Source organism: Astyanax mexicanus, chromosome 18 (genome assembly GCF_023375975.1).
Source record: "Astyanax mexicanus isolate ESR-SI-001 chromosome 18, AstMex3_surface, whole genome shotgun sequence".
In the NCBI taxonomy this organism is placed as follows: Eukaryota; Metazoa; Chordata; class Actinopteri; order Characiformes; family Acestrorhamphidae; genus Astyanax; species Astyanax mexicanus.
This window is the reverse complement of record NC_064425.1, coordinates 23,662,775-23,681,170: the sequence shown is the minus strand read 5'-3', so window position 1 is coordinate 23,681,170 and position 18,396 is coordinate 23,662,775. Positions and strand designations below refer to the sequence as shown.

The 18,396-nt window shown below is 38.9% G+C and overlaps 1 protein-coding gene across 1 annotated transcript; it reads left to right on the top strand.

The window, feature by feature from the left end:
• The first annotated feature begins 5,251 nt into the window (after positions 1-5,251).
• Positions 5,252-18,292, top strand: LOC125782578 (scavenger receptor cysteine-rich type 1 protein M130-like). Its single transcript, XM_049466978.1, has 14 exons — positions 5,252-5,511; positions 6,672-6,980; positions 7,109-7,411; positions 10,114-10,413; positions 11,813-12,127; positions 12,229-12,543; positions 12,879-13,202; positions 13,385-13,705; positions 15,688-15,759; positions 15,992-16,300; positions 16,660-16,713; positions 16,807-16,971; positions 17,101-17,190; positions 17,897-18,292. Exons 2-14 carry the CDS (start codon positions 6,770-6,772, stop codon positions 18,061-18,063), a joined length of 2,946 nt encoding a protein of 981 aa, XP_049322935.1. The 5' UTR covers positions 5,252-5,511; positions 6,672-6,769; the 3' UTR covers positions 18,064-18,292.
• Positions 18,293-18,396: the final 104 nt, after the last annotated feature.

Below are 18,396 nucleotides of genomic sequence, written 5' to 3'. Positions count from 1 at the left end.
TTTGCACGTTTACTCTTCTCTTTTTTCTTCGCTTAATTTCTATATTTCAGGGGGGAAAAACACCCGTCGCTTGGGAGCTCTGTCTTTATGCTGCCATCTTAGATCCCGCCCGACCGGAAACCCCCTACCTGACAGTTTTTAAAACTGCCGGCATACTGTCAGCAAGCCCCCTGACAGTTTTTAGTAGTGCTGGCGTACTTTCAGGAAGCTACCTGACAGTTTTTAAAACTGCCGGCGTACTGTCAGCAGGCTCCCTGACAGTTTTTGAAACTGCCGGCTTACTGTCAGCAAGCTCCCTGACAGTTTTTAATACTGCCGGCGTACTGTCAGCTAGTCCCCTGACAGTTTTTAATAGTGCCGGCGTACTGTCAGGAAGCTCCCTGACAGTTTTTAATACTGCCGTCGTACTGTCAGGAAGCTCCCTGACAGTTTTTAATACTGCCGGCGTACTGTCAGCTAGTCCCCTGACAGTTTTTAGTAGTGCCGGCATACTGTCAGGAAGCTACCTGACAGTTTTTAAAACTGCCGGCATACTGTCAGCAAGCCCCCTGACAGTTTTTAGTAGTGCCGGCGTACTTTCAGGAAGCTACCTGACAGTTTTTAATACTGCCGGCGTACTGTCAGCTAGCCCCCTGACAGTTTTTAGTAGTGCCGGCGTACTGTCAGGAAGCTCCCTGACAGTTTTTAATACTGCCGGCGTACTGTCAGCAAGCCCCCTGACAGTTTTTAAAACTGCCGGCGTACTGTCAGGAAGCCCCCTGTCAGTTTTTAGTACTGCCGGGTACGTGCCTGGCACTGCCGGGTCGATGAAAAAGTGGCTGGCGGGTGACGTCACGCAGACCCACCACTGCCGCCCGTCTCCCGGCAGGCAAAGATCCAACCCCAACTGTTTGGACATTTAACTATGACCACAACTTGGAGGACAATATGCAGTTAAACATTTGATCTTCGGACTAGGTAACTTTTTTTGGACGTTATGGTGACAGGTGAAGGAAATTATTAAAGAATACATATCATTTTTTATTTATAATATATCAACATCATTGTTATAAATATTGTTAATCAGTATGAATATAGACTATTTGATTAAGCATCATTTATTAATAATTATTTATTATTAATTATTTAGTAGATTATATTTTTGTATCTATTTAATTAATTAACGAATTTAGGTATTTATGTATGTATTTTTCTATTTGAAAATGCAATCTGTGCGGAAAATTGTTAGGTTGATTTTAACCAGTCAACACCACTCTGATTTGCTGAGACCGCACTGATCACAACCATAGATTGTATATAAGTATAGACAGCACGACAGGGGTTGAAAAGTGAAGCCACAACGTCTCTTACGCCCTCTGGTGGCTGGTTTCAGTACAGCTTTTAACCCTAAAGCCTATTTCCATTCAACTGAATGAAAGATGACGGAATTTAATCTAAAATTACACATCCAGGATTTTTTTGGAAAGTTGATTTCTGTACATTCTGCAAGCCCCACTCCTTTGTTAATAACCCCAGTGTTTTTTAGGGGTTCGAGCACGTAGTGCTAGAAACCCTATTGTAATTGTTCTGATTATTATTATTATAGTTCTTATTCTTTTTCTGCCATAGAAGTGATTGGGCAGAAGAAACCGTAAGGCCTACAGGGCTGAGACTTGGTCATATGGTAGTACTTCTCACCGCTACTCAGATTCAAAAGATGAGCCCGATCAGCCTCAAGGGGGCGCTATGGCGAAGGTCAACGCGTTTGGCCTCGTAACTCCCACGCCCTGATAGCTAGAGCAAAACTTCTTGCATTATATGATTCCTTGGTTAATGGCAAATCAAAAAGGTCAATAGAACCACTAAGCTCCGCCCACTTAGATTTTTTGCTATTTAGCATAATATGCAAAACCTACTTTTGAGAACTTGTCCTAGGGTCATTGACCAATCCTGTCATATTTGGTGGCAAACAACTCAGCAGAGTCCCATCCTCAATAATTATCGAAAAAATTTTGAAATTTGTAAACAGTATGGCCGCCATATGCAAATTACTCTTACCGTGGCACACCCAAATTTACTCTAACAGCTGTAACTTTTGAATGCTTAAACCTACACTAATGCCACTTTACAACTTTGATGCCAACATGATTCTGAGGTAGCCCGTCAATCTGTGTAGACATACGCCCCCAGGGGGCAGAGCCAAAGCTAAAAATCTGTTTCTCAGGAACCGTACAAGCTATGAAGCTCTCCTTTGGCATGTATCATCTATGGCCTATGTCCTAATGTTTTACAGAAGGAAATTTTGATATGCAAATTTTTGCAATCGTTATTAGCCAATCAGATTCCAGCAAGCTTTTGACAAGCTAAACAATGACCAATCAGGACGATACTTATACCCTACATGTATCTCAGGGCCTTCTATCATCCATTAAAATATGGCGTTGATTGGCCTCAAGGGGGCGCTAAAGCAGAAAATCAGTTATATCTAAAGGTACAAGTGGCCTAGGCTTGTTATACTTTTTTAGTTGTATACTTTGCTGTAGCCTTTACAACTTTGTAATTACATATGTTTACCAAAAATGCAAAGATTTTCATCAGTGGCCAAAAGAGTAAAAATTGCTCTTTTCGAACTTGTCTTTAAGTCCTTAATCAATCAAAACAAATTTGGTCTTGATGCAATCTTGAGACCCTGTAGGTAAATAATTATCAAAAAAATCTTGACATTTTAACTATTTGAGGCCCATAAACCTTGATCAAACATGTACGTGAAAGCCTTTTCAGAGTTATTTGGCCAAAACTCTGTCAAAGTTTAAAACATGCCAAAACTGTTGAAGCTACTAATTAACAATGACATTTGAAGTACATGTGCCAAGTATGAGCCAAATAAGTCTTCAGTAGGCTCTACAGTGAAAAAATAACTATTTTCAATTTATTCTATTTATCGCTATTTTCCAACCTAAATGGACAGAACACAGGAACCTTTCACCCTATCAACACACAAATTTATACACATATATAGACTGATAATCTGATCTTGATTGCAAATTTTCAGCCAAATCGGACATGTTTTGCCTCTACAACGGCTGGAAAACTACAGCGATTTTGTAGGCCTCAAGCCTGTATTATCGCTTTTTTCAAGCCTAAATGGACAGAAGTCAGGAACCTTTGACCCTATCAACACACAAATTTACATACATGTATATACAGACCACTTGATCATGAGTATCATGAGTATCATGAGTACCAATTTGGAGCCCAATCGGACTTTTCTTCTCTTTTTAATAAATAGAAACACACTGATAGGGAATGTTCTGTCTTTCTGATAGAGTGATAGATTTCCAGCAGGTTATATGTGGTCTCTTGCTGCGCTCTGGTGGTCATTTGGTGAAACAGCTACAGGTGAATTATTCTAAATTAAAGCTCTGCTGAACTTATTCAATCTTGCTTGTCTTTCTTAATTGAACATATTTATCCTTCTTGTTCATGCTGGTCAGCCGCCTGTGTCATTCTTGTTTATGCTCCACCCACTTAATTTTTTTTTAAATTTGCATAATATGCAAAACCTACTTTTGAGATCTTGTCCTTGGATCCTTGACCAATCATGACATGTTTGGTGTCAAACAGTTCAGCAGAGCTTACTCCTCAATAATTATTAAAAAAATCTTTACATTTATAAACAATATGGCCACCATATGCAAATGAGTTCTACCATGGTGCAGTAAAATGTCTTTAACACTTATAACTTTTGAATGCTTAACCTGACACTAATACCACTTCAGTCCTTTGATCATTACATGATTCTCAGATACCCTGTCAGTTCAAGTAGACATACACCCCCCCAGGGGGCGGGGCCAATGCTCGATAGCTGTTTCTCTAGAAACATACAAGCTATCAAGGTCATCCTAGCCAATTATCATCTATGGCCCATGCACTAATGGTACACCAAATAAAAATTTGATATGGACACTTTTGTGGTCACTATTAGCCAATCACATTCCAGCAAGCTTTTAACAGGCGGAATGTTAATCAGGTCAAAACTTATATACTATATACGGGTTATTTATATGCCCTTTTTATGCCTTGTGTTTTTTCAATTTAAGAACTGAATTTGTTTCACCAAATGCCCACTAGAGTGCAGTAAGACACCACATAAAACCTGATGAACACTACAGCTCAATTTATCAATGCTTTTCTACTAGTTTACTCACACCACTCATCTAGCATTGCCATTATGGTCTTTATGGTCACGCTGGTCACCCAGCTTGGTTATGCTGGCCATCCAGCTTGGTCATGCTGGCCATTCACATTGGTCATTATGGTCCTGCTGGTCATTCAGCTTTGTCCTCATAGTAATGGTGGTCTTCCAGCTTGGTCATACTGGCCAACCACCTTTGCCATGCTGGTCATCCAGTTTGGTCATTATGGTCTTCCAGCTTGGTCAATATGGTCAACAAGTTTGTCATCCAGATTAGTCATGCTGGTAATCTAGCTTGGTCTTCACGGTCATGCTGGTCATCCTCATCCAGTTTGGCGATGCCGGTCAACCGGCAACATGTTTTAAGCCTAACTGGCCTCCAGGGGTCTCTTTGCCTGTAACGCTCGAACCCCGTAAATCGCCGCTTGCGGCTATATTTTTTTATTTTTTTTTTACAGTACCCTCAGGAAAACTTTCTCTCCATTTTTTTTTTTTGGTAAGTGGATCATTTCTCTCCATCAGTTCATTAGTATTCATACTGTAGATCCATGCGGTTCTTGACTCACTTTCCAACTCGCGTTTTAGGTTTCCAAACCAAAGATTTATTTCTTTACAAAATAATACACAAGAAAACTGAACAAAAAACGATTAAAATGCTTATAAACAGAAAACTAGGTACTTATATTCATGTTCCTAATTCCTAAATCCTAAAACTGCGGTCAGAAAAGGTGAGGCTCCTTTGGCTTTTTACTGCTTGTCTTGTTTTTTTCTCCTGCCCAAAAAACACTGTAATTATCCGAATCTAACCTGCTACAGGTGCCTAGTGGTAACACACATTTCTAATGCCGTTACTGTTATACTAATACTGTCCCTTACACATACTTCTTTCTTCTCCATAATTTTAGTATTTACGTTAGGTTTTGAACCTAGCATTAGGTACTTAACGATAGTTAACTAGGTTAGCCAACTCAGGTTAGCTAAGTAAAGTAACTAAACTTGTTTGGTGAAAATTACGTGGAGTGGGCGGGGTTTGAGCAGTCACACGGCCCCGCCCCCCGCCTCCCACCTCTGTCACGCCAGTTCTGGCTCCAATTTGCCTCTACACTGCCTCTGCAAGCGCAGGCAAGATGGCAGCTTCCATTTCGGCCATATTTTGGCTTTAAAACGCCTTAATGAGAGTAAATGGGGACCGTCCAGTCCATACTTTTATACAGTCTATAATCACAACCCAAACTCCACAACGCGCCAAGCAGCACATTTTTAGTTGCTGCGGAAGCACAGCTCATTTAGGCTCAGCTCAGCTCACCTCAGGACTTGTTGTGCTACTAAGATATAAGGTAAGTTCGACCAGGTCCTTTATTTTATGATCATGTATGTGTTTGTAGTGTCTTACACCACCTGCACGTGCTGGCCTTGCCTCTCTTTCTAGGTAGTTAGCTAACGTTAGTTGTCTAAGGATAGCTAAACATTGCCATAGTTTAAATGTAATATGAATTGCATTTGAAAATGAGCAGATTTTTAAAACTTGTCTTATGAATAAGCTAATTTGAAATAGTTTTTTTGTGGGAAAAACCTAGATAAAATAGCTTAATGACGAAGTGTGAGAAAATTAAAACAGCACAATATTTTTCCTCAGGTGTAAGCTTAGCGCTGTTAGCTTAGCATTAGCTCAGTGTTCGTGTGAAGAATAAAGTTAACGTTATATGTAAATTTCATATAAATAAGCCAACTTGTTGTTGAAATTGTTTTGTTAAAATACTGCACATATTTCTGGTCAGGTGTTAAAAGTGTATCCCCGCATTATATTAGCATTAGAAGTAACGTTAAGTAACTTACATGTAAATATTATGTAAATACGCCAATTTTAAATAGTTTGTTGTTGGAAAAATTCAATAAAAAAGCCTAGCGATTAAAAAAAAAAACTTGCAAGATTAAAACTGCACATATTTCTCGTCTAGAGTTCAATGAATGTGTATTCCCACCATTAGCTTAGCATCAGCATGAAGAATGTAAATATTATATAACGTTAAATAAGCCAACTTTAAATAGTTTGCTATTGGAAAAACTTAATTAAAATAGCCTAGGGGTGAGACTAGGTCTGGAAAGATTAAAACAGCGGAATATTTCCAGTCCAGAGTTAACTGTGTTTTTGTAAAAGTGTATGGCTCCCCCGCTGCAAAAAGCCTGCAGTGTGTGGAGCGGTAGAGCTTAGATCGGGCCCAAAAATCCAGCCCGACCCGGCCCAAATCCATGCACTTTCTGCCCGAGCCAGACCCGACCTGAGCCATAAACTGTCCTTCTGAACCCGAGCCATTTTTTAGTAATTAGAGCGTTAAAATTGAGCTATTTAAAACATTTTCGGGCTGTTTGAATTAGCGAAATCTGTTAAGAATTATGTTAAATAACCTTGCGACGCTGAAGAAGCATAGACCTATTATTATTTCTTTTTTTTTATTCGCTTCTTTCTTTCTTTCTTTATTCCTTGTCTGTTGTACAGGCAGTGTGAGGTTGGTGGATGGTGGCAGTCGCTGTGCTGGGAGAGTGGAGGTTCTTCATAGAGGGCAGTGGGGAACAGTGTGTGGTGATGACTGGGATATGAGTGATGCTGCAGTGGTGTGTAGAGAGCTGGGCTGTGGAGAAGCTGTAGATGCACTGGGCAAATCTCATTTTGGATCAGGATCAGGACCAATCTGGATGGATGATGTGGACTGTAGTGGATCAGAGTCTAGACTGAAGAACTGTAGATCACCAGTATGGGGTAAACATGACTGCAATGAAACCCACAATTCTGGAGTCATCTGTTCAGGCAAGCTACACTATGTTCATATAATATGTGCACTGTATTGAATAGTTACATTGTGTGTCTGTGCTGTCTGACTTTCATTTATTAAATCCTGTTGTTATCTCATTGTTTATGCTCTTGTGATATTTTAGGAGCCAGGCTGGTTTTAGGTTCTCGCTGCTCTGAGAGAGTGGAGGTTCTTCATGGAGAGAGCTGGGTCACAGTGTGTGATGCTGACTTTGACCAGCAGGGTGCAGAGGTTGTGTGTCGAGAGCTCGGCTGTGGTTCTCCTGTGAAGGTTCTGGGAGCAGCTGCGTTTGGTAGAGGGGAGGGTCAGGTGTGGTCAGAGGTGCTTCAGTGTAGAGGAAACAAATCTCAGACTCACTTCTGTCCAAAATCATCTTCACTCAAACACAACTGCTCCCATGATAATGATGTGGGACTGGTGTGTGCAGGTAAGAACTGCATTCAGCACAATGAGCCTGTGACTTCATCTATTCCTATTTAGACAGCCCTCTGTCTCAGTAGCTCAGCCCTGTGCTCCATTACCTGTTTGCCATTAAGACCTGGTGAAATTAAATATTTGTGACTTATTATATAGTTTGTTTGGGGTGAGGGTGTTATGTTTGTGCAGCATTACTGTTCTGGCATTTGTTTTTTAGTGGATAATAGTGTAATAAAGTGTAGGGGATCTGTGTTTGTCTAGAATACCTTGCAGTGCGAGTTTAAAAACATTAAAAACACAGCTAGCAGAAACTTCCTGGTGGATAGCACTAATTATAAACACAATAGACTTTGGACAAATGTAATGAGTTTCTCTAGTCTAACAGACACAAGAGACTGTTGTTTTGGAGCTAATTTGTGGATTTTTGGAGCTGCAGTAACACATTATACAAAATGGCTACAGCAACATGTATCCATGTGAATCACATGTAATATTCTGGGTTGGAGTGGAAGAGACTTAGAATACTTGTACTGGCAGCACATAGTTTAAAAGCAAGAATGGTGAATTAAGTATGTGTCTACTGTTCTGTTCCTCCAGTCCATTAAGCAGGTAACAAGACTGGTGGAGGTCATATAGTATCTGGAAAATAACTGCTCACAGGATTGCCAACAAATTAAAAGTCTATGTGTATCTTTTTTATTTTTGTTATTTTGAAACTGTAAAGGGAAAAAATATTAAAAATGCTAAATAGACGTGTCCACTTCAATGTTATGTGTTCTAAACATTAGGTCATTTTTATTTCCTTCTGTAGTCACAATAATATACATTTTGATTAGGGGTGTCCTATGCTGGAGTTATCTGTTCAGGTAAAACACTGTAAACAGGGACTGTACATTATCTGCCATGTAGGCAAAGTGTACAGCACATATGATTTTTCTTTTTAACCCACCCTAAATCCTTGTTGATTGCCAAGGTAAATTGGTATGTTTAAACTGAGCAATCACCAAACTGTGCTGTACACTGGAATTCTCAACCAACAATTAATTTACTGATTTTTTTTTTTTTTTTTACTGATTTCATAATTTTGCTGATCCATATTAATTTGTTTAATGTAATTCATAGCTTTACTGAACTTATTTTGAATCCTTATACTCTCTTTAGTTTTTTCCAATGCATTTATGAATCGTTCATTGTGCAATATTTAGCATCATCATGCTTAATCATTTATCATTACTGATAAATAAGCTTTCTTTTTTTCATGGTGATTTTTAGGAGTCCTGCTGGTTAATGGCTCTCGCTGCTCTGGGAGAGTGGAGGTTCTTCATGGTGAGAGCTGGTTCACAGTGTGTGATGCTGACTTTAACCAGCAGGATGCAGAGGTTGTGTGTCGGGAGCTGGGCTGTGGTTCTCCTGTGGAGATTCTGGGAGCAGCTGCTTTTGGTAGAGGGGAGGGTCCGGTGTGGTCAGAGGAGCTTCAGTGTAGAGGATGCAGTGCAGTGGTAAGAGCTGCATGTTTGTGATTAATGTCATTTAGATTAGCTCAATGTTTATGTAAACTTTTTGTAATTCTGTCAAAAATGCAAATGTCTTGCTATTATTTCAGTTTTCAGCCACAATTCTACTTTACATCATTTATAGTGGTGAAAATACATGTTTTTTTTCCATTCTTTCTCAATGTCTTGGTCTGTCTTACTCACTGTTGTACAGGCAGTGTGAGGTTGGTAGATTGTGACAGTCGCTGTGCTGGGAGAGTGGAGGTTCTTTATAGAGGACAGTGGGGATCAGTGTGTGGTAATAACTGGGATATGAGAGATGCTGCAGTGGTGTGTAGAGAGCTGGGCTGTGGAGAAGCTGTAGATACATATCATGAGTCTTACTTTGGATCAGGATCAGGACCAATCTGGATGGATAATGTGCACTGCAGTGGCTCTGAGTCTACACTGAGGAACTGTGAATCAGCAGGATGGGGTAAACATAACTGTGATCATTCTAAAGATGCTGGAGTCATCTGTTCAGGTAAATTGTATCAGTAAATTATTTTATGTTCCCTTCTGTTAACTAGGAACTGGAAACTGTTCATAATATATCATACATGTAAAACAAAGTCTTGTAAGTGGTGGGAAAGGACCCATTTTAGAGGCTTAGGGTCCATTTAAGCGTAGTAGTACTGTTTGTAAGGAAACGGATAGCGTTCATTTAGTCAACTTTTCCACTGAAGGTTAAATGCCATATCTCTTTTGACCATTCTTGCTGTGTTAATGTCAGAGATTCAATGACATGGAAAGACATTTTCATGTTGAAGCAGTGACTCACATATGTTTAAATTCAGCTTTATGTTCACAATTTTTAGGAGTCCGGGTGGTTGGTGGTTCTCACTGTTCTGGGAGAGTGGAGGTTCTTCATGGAGAGAGCTGGGTCACAGTGTGTGATGCTGACTTTAACCAGCAGGATGCAGAGGTTGTGTGTCGAGAGCTGGGCTGTGGTTCTCTTGTGGAGGTTCTGGGTGTGGTCAGAGAAGCTTCAGTGTAGAGGAACTCAATCTCAGATTCACTTCTGTCCAAAATCATCTTCACTCAAACACAACTGCTCCCATGATAATGATGTGGGACTGGTGTGTGCAGGTAAGTGTTTTTCAAAAAAATGTTTCCCATTTTTACTCTTACTAGTTCATAATTCGGTAAATTTTTCTTGTTCTTATTTTCTCTTACACAGACAGTGTGAGGTTGGCGGATGGTGGCAGTCGCTGTGCTGGAAGAGCAGAGGTTTTTCACAGAGGACAGTGGGGAACAATTTGTGGTGCTGGTGCAAATTTCATAGCTGGTTTTGTCATGTGTAAAGAGTTGGGCTGTGGAGAGCCGTTTAGGACTGATGCAGCTGTTCCAGGATCTGCACCGATCTGGATGAGTCATGTGAAGTGTACTGGATCAGAGTCTACACTGAAACACTGTGGATCATTAGGGTGGGGTGAACACAGCTGTAATCATAATATGGATATTGAGCTTACCTGTTCAGGTATGTTTTAATTAGACAAAAACTGTAATACGTACGTATTACATGTATTACATTTGTGAACTTTCTGAGAATGTTTCGACACATCATAGACAAAATCAAATCAGAGATCATATGATGGAATGTCACTGTTTTGTATACCTATTCCGTATTAAATATTCTATTACATAGTAAATTCTGACAGTTACAGCTAATGTGAGAAGCAGTGATGTTTTTTTTAACATTTGCTTTGACTTTTATTTAATTGCTGAAAATATTAACCCAAGATATTGTCTAGTCAGTTTCATTTTGTTTGATAAAATTTAATTTAATAAAAAAGGGTCTGCAGTACTGATTTGCTAGAGCACAACATTTGTTTTCGAAATTATAACCTGAATGAAACAAAATGCATTAGTCCTTTCCACTTCCAGACAACTTCTCAAACACTTTATGTGCCAAAACAAAACCAGTCAACACACTGTAATTAGAAACATAGTGCCATTTCCAGCTTAACAATTTAGTGCTGGACGATATGACAAAACTTATGTCAAAATATATTAATTTTAGTCGATGTGTTATCGTTTTGATATAAATGTGTACAGCTCAACTGAACAACTTCCTGATGTGTACATTATCACACACTGAGATTGCCAGACTATGGTATTCTATACCACTCTGCTGTTTCGCTTAAAAAAAATCAGTCAGTAAAGATGCTGTAAATACTGTACATATCTTAAAAAAAATGTTATAAATTGATGCTCCTTTATTCGTATGCAAATTACAAAAAATGTCACACATGCCAGATATTCTAGGCTACTCTAAAATAGTTAACATTTTTACATTTATTATTACAATAACAGCTTAAATGCTTTGCTGTGTAATAATAAAATATACCAGCCCTGCTTAAAATGATTAAAAATAATATGCAAATATGGACAGAATTAAGATATCAAATATGGACAGAATTTAGATATTTAATTATATTTTGACCAACAAAAAAGGTCAGAATAAAAAAAATGTTTGTTTTTTTATTGTTTTTCTATAAATCTTTTGTTATGATTTTCAAAATGGCGGATTAGCCACTATGGCTATTTGGCGATGCCAACTGTTTTCCTAGCTAAATTAATCTGTATTATTAACATGGATGAATTGGATAGATTATGTGGTTTGATATGATCTGTGAACTGGGATCTAGCGTCGGAGGTCAGAGGGCACAAAGTAGGGTAATTAATGAGCAGTATTTTTGTTATTTGTGTTCATTTTTTTATTCATTAATGAAGTGAACATGTTAATTTGACAACTCTAGTATTTTTTCATCTCATTACTAGCCTTCTGTTTTGTTTAGCATTTGTCTATTATACAAGTCTTTATTTAATCTGATTGTGAGAGAGAGAGAGATTTAACATTTTTGCATTACACACAGATCACAGGACATCCAGACTTGCTGATGGTCCTCATGTTTGCTCTGGGAGAGTGGAGGTTTTTCATGGAGCGTCTTGGTTCACAGTGTGTGATGCTGACTTTGACCAGCAGGATGCAGAGGTTGTGTGTCGAGAGCTGGGCTGTGGTTCTCCTGTGGAGGTTCTGGGAGCAGCTGCTTTTGGTAAAGGGAAGGGTCAGGTGTGGTCAGAGGAGCTTCAGTGTAGAGGAGATGAATCTGAGATTACTCTCTGTCCAATAACCTCTTCACACAAATACAACTGCTCTCATGGTAATGATGTGGGACTTGTATGTTCAGGTACAGTATAATATGTGATATTATCGTCTAACATTTCTTTATATAATATACAGTATAGGAGAGAACTTGCTCTTTTACGAGTCTCTTGGTTGTAAATTCAGGTCATACTCAGGCTCGGCTGATGAACGGCTCAGACTCCTGTTCTGGTCGAGTGGAGCTCCAGTACCTCAGTGAGTGGGGTACAGTGTGTGATGTAAGCTGGGATATGAGCGCTTCCAGTGTCCTCTGTGCTCAGCTGAAGTGTGGGAGTGCTGTGGCTGTGTTGTGGTCAGACTGGTTTGGGGAGGGGAGTGGCCGGATCTGGGCGGATGTGTTTGATTTTCAGGGGAACGAAACACACCTGTTAAAGTGTCCCATTTCATCATGGAGTCGAACTGCATGCTCTCATAAACAGGATGTTGGACTCATCTGCAGTGGTGAGCTTTTAAGAATCTTAAACATTCTTATCAATGGGCTGTAAAGTGATTTTAGGAGGAAGTGCCCTTATAATGTTCTTATATATATATTTTTTTTTACTTCACTTCAATTCATTTACTAATGTATCTCAGTTTTGAACATGTATATACATTTCCATAGACAATTTTGATTTCTGAAAATCAATTTCTAATTTTGCTCCATATATAGCTCAGCTAATGCAGCAGTACCTGTAAAAAAACAATGTGTTTAATTTCTAAATCTGATTTATTTCAAGTGCTGTAAAAACAATCTTATTAAGCCTGTAAAATCTAAAATATATTTGTGGTACTTTCAGGTTCTTCTCTGGCGTCTCATGAGGGAGGAGTGCGGTTGTCTGGAGGGATGGAGTGTGAGGGGGAGGTAGAGGTTTTCTTCAGGCAGGACTGGAGGAGAGTTCTGCTGGACTCCTGGAGTGAGTCTGAGGCCTCTGTGGTCTGCAGACAGCTGGGCTGTGGTTCTGTACTCAACACCTCCAGCTCCTCTTCATCCAGTCCTGAACACAGCTACATGTGTGTGACGGGTTTCAACTGCTCTGGGAGTGAAGCTCATCTGAGGAACTGCAGCAGCTCACAAGCAGTTAACTGCAGCTCCACGGAACAGCTCTACATCACCTGCTCTGGTACATTTAATTCAAATTATTTGGAGTTGTAGTGAATAATGCCTGTTGTTAGGGGGCAATTGTTTTATTTTGTTTTATTGTAAGGGTTATTATAATTATTATGAATCTGAAATGAACCAATCATCATGTGACTACGGGTGAACTAAGAAATCATACTTTGAACTGGTTTCTCTTAATTTTAGGCTACAGCTTCATCAGGCTGGTTGGTTCTGGGGGAGACTGTGCTGGAAGGCTGGAGGTTTTCCACAGTGGATCATGGGGGACAGTGAGTGATGAATTGTGGGATATTGAGGATGCGCAGGTGGTCTGCAGACAGCTGCAGTGTGGAGTCGCCCTCAGTGCTCCAGTACCAGTACCAGCCCGGTTTGGATCTGGAACTGGACCCATATGGCTGAATGAGGTGGAGTGTGAGGGGAACGAGGCGTCTCTGTGGAACTGCAGATATCAGCTGTGTGGAGAGGATGAATGTGGACACAAGGATGATGTAGGAGTCGTCTGCTCAGGTACAGTGTGCTGATTGCTGGTGTTCTTACATTGAACACTTCACCTGTCAGACCTCTAAATTTTCTCTTCAGTGCTGAAAGTGAGACTTAGTTAAACTGTTAAAATAAGACTTGTTAAACCAATCTAAAGTTGTTGCCATGTGGGTCAGCCAGACCTCTTCCTGTACCTTTTTTTTCTTGTTTTTTTGAATGTGTCAGAATGTATCTAAAGGGCAAACTAAATTGTTTCAAATTGATCTGTATTTTGGTGTCTTTTTTTAGGTATTATGATAAAAGTGCAGTTTACTACAAAGTCAGCAGTAGAGTGCAGTAACACATTCTCTTCTAACTTTACTACAGACTAAGACTTAATTTATTCTTATTTTTGTGCCAATTTCCAAAGCTTTCTTTAAAACAAATATATTCAGGTTTTTTTTTTTTTTTTTTTTTTTTTTTTTTTTTTACAATATACACTTTTTTGGGATCCTTTTCTGTTTAAAGGCCCTGGCACTGCTAACTTTTGTACCATTTGAGCACACTGGATTTTGTACCATTTCAGGTTATTAACTGGGCTGGAGAGCTTAAAAAAATGGCAAAAAATGGGGGTGTTCTAAAACTTTTAACTAATAGTGTAGATTCATTAAGTTTGTTTTAAACTACATGAAAACTCCAGGGTCTAACATAAAGCATTTTCTCTCATCAGAGTATAAAGAGATCAGACTGACTGAGGGCTGTGAGGGGAATCTGGAGGTGTTCTATAATGGACCCTGGGGGAATGTGTGTAACAATGGGATGGATGTAGAAACAATGGGTCTCATCTGTCGGGAGCTGAACTGTGGAAGATTTAAGACTGAGAGAGCTACCAAAGCACGAGTGGAATCAGCTCCTAACTGGCTGGATGATGTAAAATGTAGGAAACATGACTCTGTTTCACTGTCCATCTTCATCCTGGAGTCAGAACAATTGTGATAGAAGCAGTGAGGTGACTCACATTACCTGCTCCGGTATGTTGTTTTTCTTTGTAGTAGATGAGCATGAGTAAAACAGTTTTTCATGGAAAGTTGTGTTGAAAGAAAGTGTTGTGGTGACCGGATCACCCTCACTTTTCCTCATCCTCTTTCCCTGTGTAAGTGTATACAACCTGAGTAAATATAAAATAATTTTTAAATAATCATTTTATTTATTAAGGGAAAAAAAATATCCAAACACCCCCTAAAAAATAAAATGTGATTAATTACACTTTTTGGATAGATGAGTATTCAGTTTCACTTAACTCAACCAGGCCTGATTACTGCCAGACCTGTAGAATCAAGAAATTCTTTAAATTCCTTTATTCCTGATCATTTAAAATGAGCTTTTTTTATGTTTACTCGGGTTATCTTTGTCTGATGTTAAAGTTTTTTTTAATAATCAGAAAAATATCAGTATATCTGTAGGGGGCAAATACTTCTTCATGGCAATGTATGTGTGCAGGATTGCTTGAGATTTTTTGGGACTACAAGCTACACCTTGCTGTGCTTTTTACACTCATCTGGTCATGCTGGGAACACATTTTAATAAAAAGTGTAAAGTGTATCAGAAAAAATTACATTTGTGAGTGAAATAATAAGATATATTACATTGAATTACATTACATTTGGCAGATGCTTTTGTCCAAAGTGACTTACAATAATGGTGTACATTTACTAATAGGAGCCTGTTCTGTCCGAAAATCGCACTGAAAAATTGTTTTTGTCATTGCTGGAATAGTTCGGTGGGGTTAGAGAAAAAGAGCAGTCTGGTGCAGCTTGAAGTTTCCTGTGTGCCCTGTTAGAATGCCTGGTGTTATTTGAAAATCAGCACAACCAGACTGACTTTTAATTCTGTGCGTTGGTGTGAAATGAGGGGGTTTGCCGCTCAATTGAAACTCTCAATTGTTATTGCTGAGATCATTATTTTAGTAATGAGTTTAGTAGTATTGATTTGATTTTTGTAGTATTTATAGCATGTGTCTCCATTTCTAGGAGAGAAGAAACAGCTTGCATTTGAAAACCTTCAAAAATTCTTCTTATTTCCAAACCAGGGTCAGTGCTCAAGTACGAATATTTGACTACCACTCCATTCACTACTTGAATAAGTATACATATTAATCAGATTTGTTCGTGCCTACATTCTAACTTGTTTTGTCAAATAATTCTAAACTTCCCTTTTCATCAGTTGATCTTTGATTTCAGTGAAAACTGATTAAATAAAAACACTAATGCAGTTTGCTGTAGTTTTGTTATAAAAATGTAATATTATTCATGTGTCTGTTCATGTGTGATGTAGATTACATGCCTATTAGGTTGAGAGGAGGAGAGGAAATCTGTTCTGGGAGGTTGGAGGTGTATCATAATGCTGAGTGGGGGTCTATATGTGCTGATCTGTGGGACATCAGGGATGCTCAGGTGGTCTGCAGGCAGCTGGGTTGTGGGCCGGCGCTGAGTGCTAATAGAAGAGCTGTTGATGGTTCTGGTGGAGGAACTATCTGGATGAACAGAGTGAAGTGTAGAGGGAATGAGATTCACCTGTGGGACTGTCCTCATTCCCTGAAGATCCACACTGGCTGCTCCCACAGTGCTGGAGTCACCTGTGCAGGTGTGCGAGAACGTTTTTTAATCTAGTATTAACTTCTCTTAAGATAACTATGGTTATGTTAAGCAGTGTACTCTGTATTTCAGTCAGGTTCAATATTATTATTATTGTGCTCCTCTGACCTGTAAAAGGGAGAATAGTATTTATATTATGGCTGATTTAGGCTCACAACACTGATAAATACACTAAGTAACATTGGCAGACAATAATGCAACAATATTACCATATCAGCCATATACTTATTTTGTTTCAAAGACAATAAACACAAAAACAATAAATACCATATCTAAATAATGCTGCTCTAATCTCTTTCTCCTTCTGTAACCTCTTTTTCTTGACCATTTTTATGATATTTCTTTCAGACATATTTGTCACATTACCTTTTTCATCTGAAACAACTACAACTTACACCACAGGTACTCTTTTAATTAGTTCCTTTGTGTGATTTTTTTTTTAAGTTTAAACAACACTATGCAGTGTTCAACAGTGTTTTTATTCTGTGTTTTCAGTACCAGCACAGCTAACAGAGAAAAAGACAGTCCCTCCTTCAAAAAATCCATCATCTAATTTTCCATACATCTATCCAGTGTCTCTCCTGGTTCTGGGATCTGTGCTCTTCCTGGCCTTAGTGCTTCTGGTTGTGCTGTTTTATCAGAACAGAGTGCTCAGGAGAGGTAGGGAGATTTAGAGATAATCTAAAATCCACTTTCTGTACTTTCTATAATCATCATTAGTCCTTCAATCTGTCATCAGTCTTCTCTTCTACTGAACTGACTCCATGTTTCTTTCTTTCTCTCTCACAGTGATTTCTAAGGCGAGGAGGAAGACTCTGCTTGAGGCAGTCTATGAAGAGATTAACCATAAATGTGTCACTAACAGATATACTAAAAGAGGTAAATTATATGTAGAGAGTTTCACTGAAGGCAGTCTTCTCACAGTATGTAAAGTGGATCTAAGGTCAGATATCAAATAGCAATTCTGAGTGTTTAAATGACTATAAATGAAAAAACTACATGCAGTAAATCAATTGTAGCATTGTTACCTTATCTTACAGGTTCAAAATAATGTGTTACTCCACTGACTATAATAGGAAGAATTACATATCTGTTACTATCAATTCAGGCCTGTACTGCTGTTAAAAAGCAGAGGAAAGGGATGGGGTTTGTTAGCCAACTTTCCCATTTCACCTTAAATGGTGCAAGAGACAGCAGAGGCTGCATCATTTAAGGCGGAACAGAACAATTAAATAAAATGAAAGCTAATCCAAGCTCCCCATAACAGGAATTAAGAAATTGACAATTGTTCCTTAATCACCAACCTTTCTGAAGACATACAATGCCATAAAATTAGCTAGGTTACTGAACCTTAGTGCTTCTGATGACGTATCTGGTGCATGAAGTGTTGTCCCAATTCTTATGGGGAGGATTTCACCCTTTACACTCAAAGAATGGTTGGGGTAAGTGGTAGGGCCATGGGGTGAAATGGGATTTGGCTTAAAGCCTCATCTCATTTTCAGACTTACAAATACATTTTTTTGCTGTAGATTTTGATTAAATAATTGAACTTTGGTATTCTGACTGTTCTGATCTCCTTTAACAGGAAGTTTTATCTCTGAAGATCAGCATTCAGGATATGAGGACGTAGATGAGGAGCTTCTCTCAGGTAAGTTGACATATACTGAATGTGTGTTAGAATTTTTAATGCAGAAGAAAAAACATATATATATTTTTTGTTTTATAGAAAAAAGTTCCATGCAATATGTGTAGGGTTCTGAAGTGTTTTAGCAGTTAGCATCAGGCTTCAGGCCGATAAGACTCACCCCTGAACGGGAAAATAGTGAGCGTGGTTAGCGGGTAATGCTAATGCTAAATTCAATTTATCTTTGACTACTCCAGTATATCCATGTCTGGCACAAGTTAAAAACAATGTCTTGCCTACTGTACAGTTTGTAATAGTGATTTTAGGATTGGCCAGGGGTAACTATAGGATTGCAAAAGGCATGTTGAGGTGAGTTAATATCCTTTGGTGTGTGGGAGTTTTTTTTTTTTTTTTTTTAAAGGGACACACTTTGATTTGTCAACCAGTTCTGATCGCAGAGG

Coding starts and splice junctions, on each gene's coding strand:
- LOC125782578 (XM_049466978.1), top strand. CDS start 6,770: ATGAGTGATGCTGCAGTGGTGTGTAGAGAGCTGGGCTGTGGAGAAGCT. Junction 12,544..12,878: donor TGTTGGACTCATCTGCAGTG/GTGAGCTTTTAA, acceptor TGGTACTTTCAG/GTTCTTCTCTGGCGTCTCAT. Junction 13,706..15,687: donor TGTAGGAGTCGTCTGCTCAG/GTACAGTGTGCT, acceptor CTCCATTTCTAG/GAGAGAAGAAACAGCTTGCA.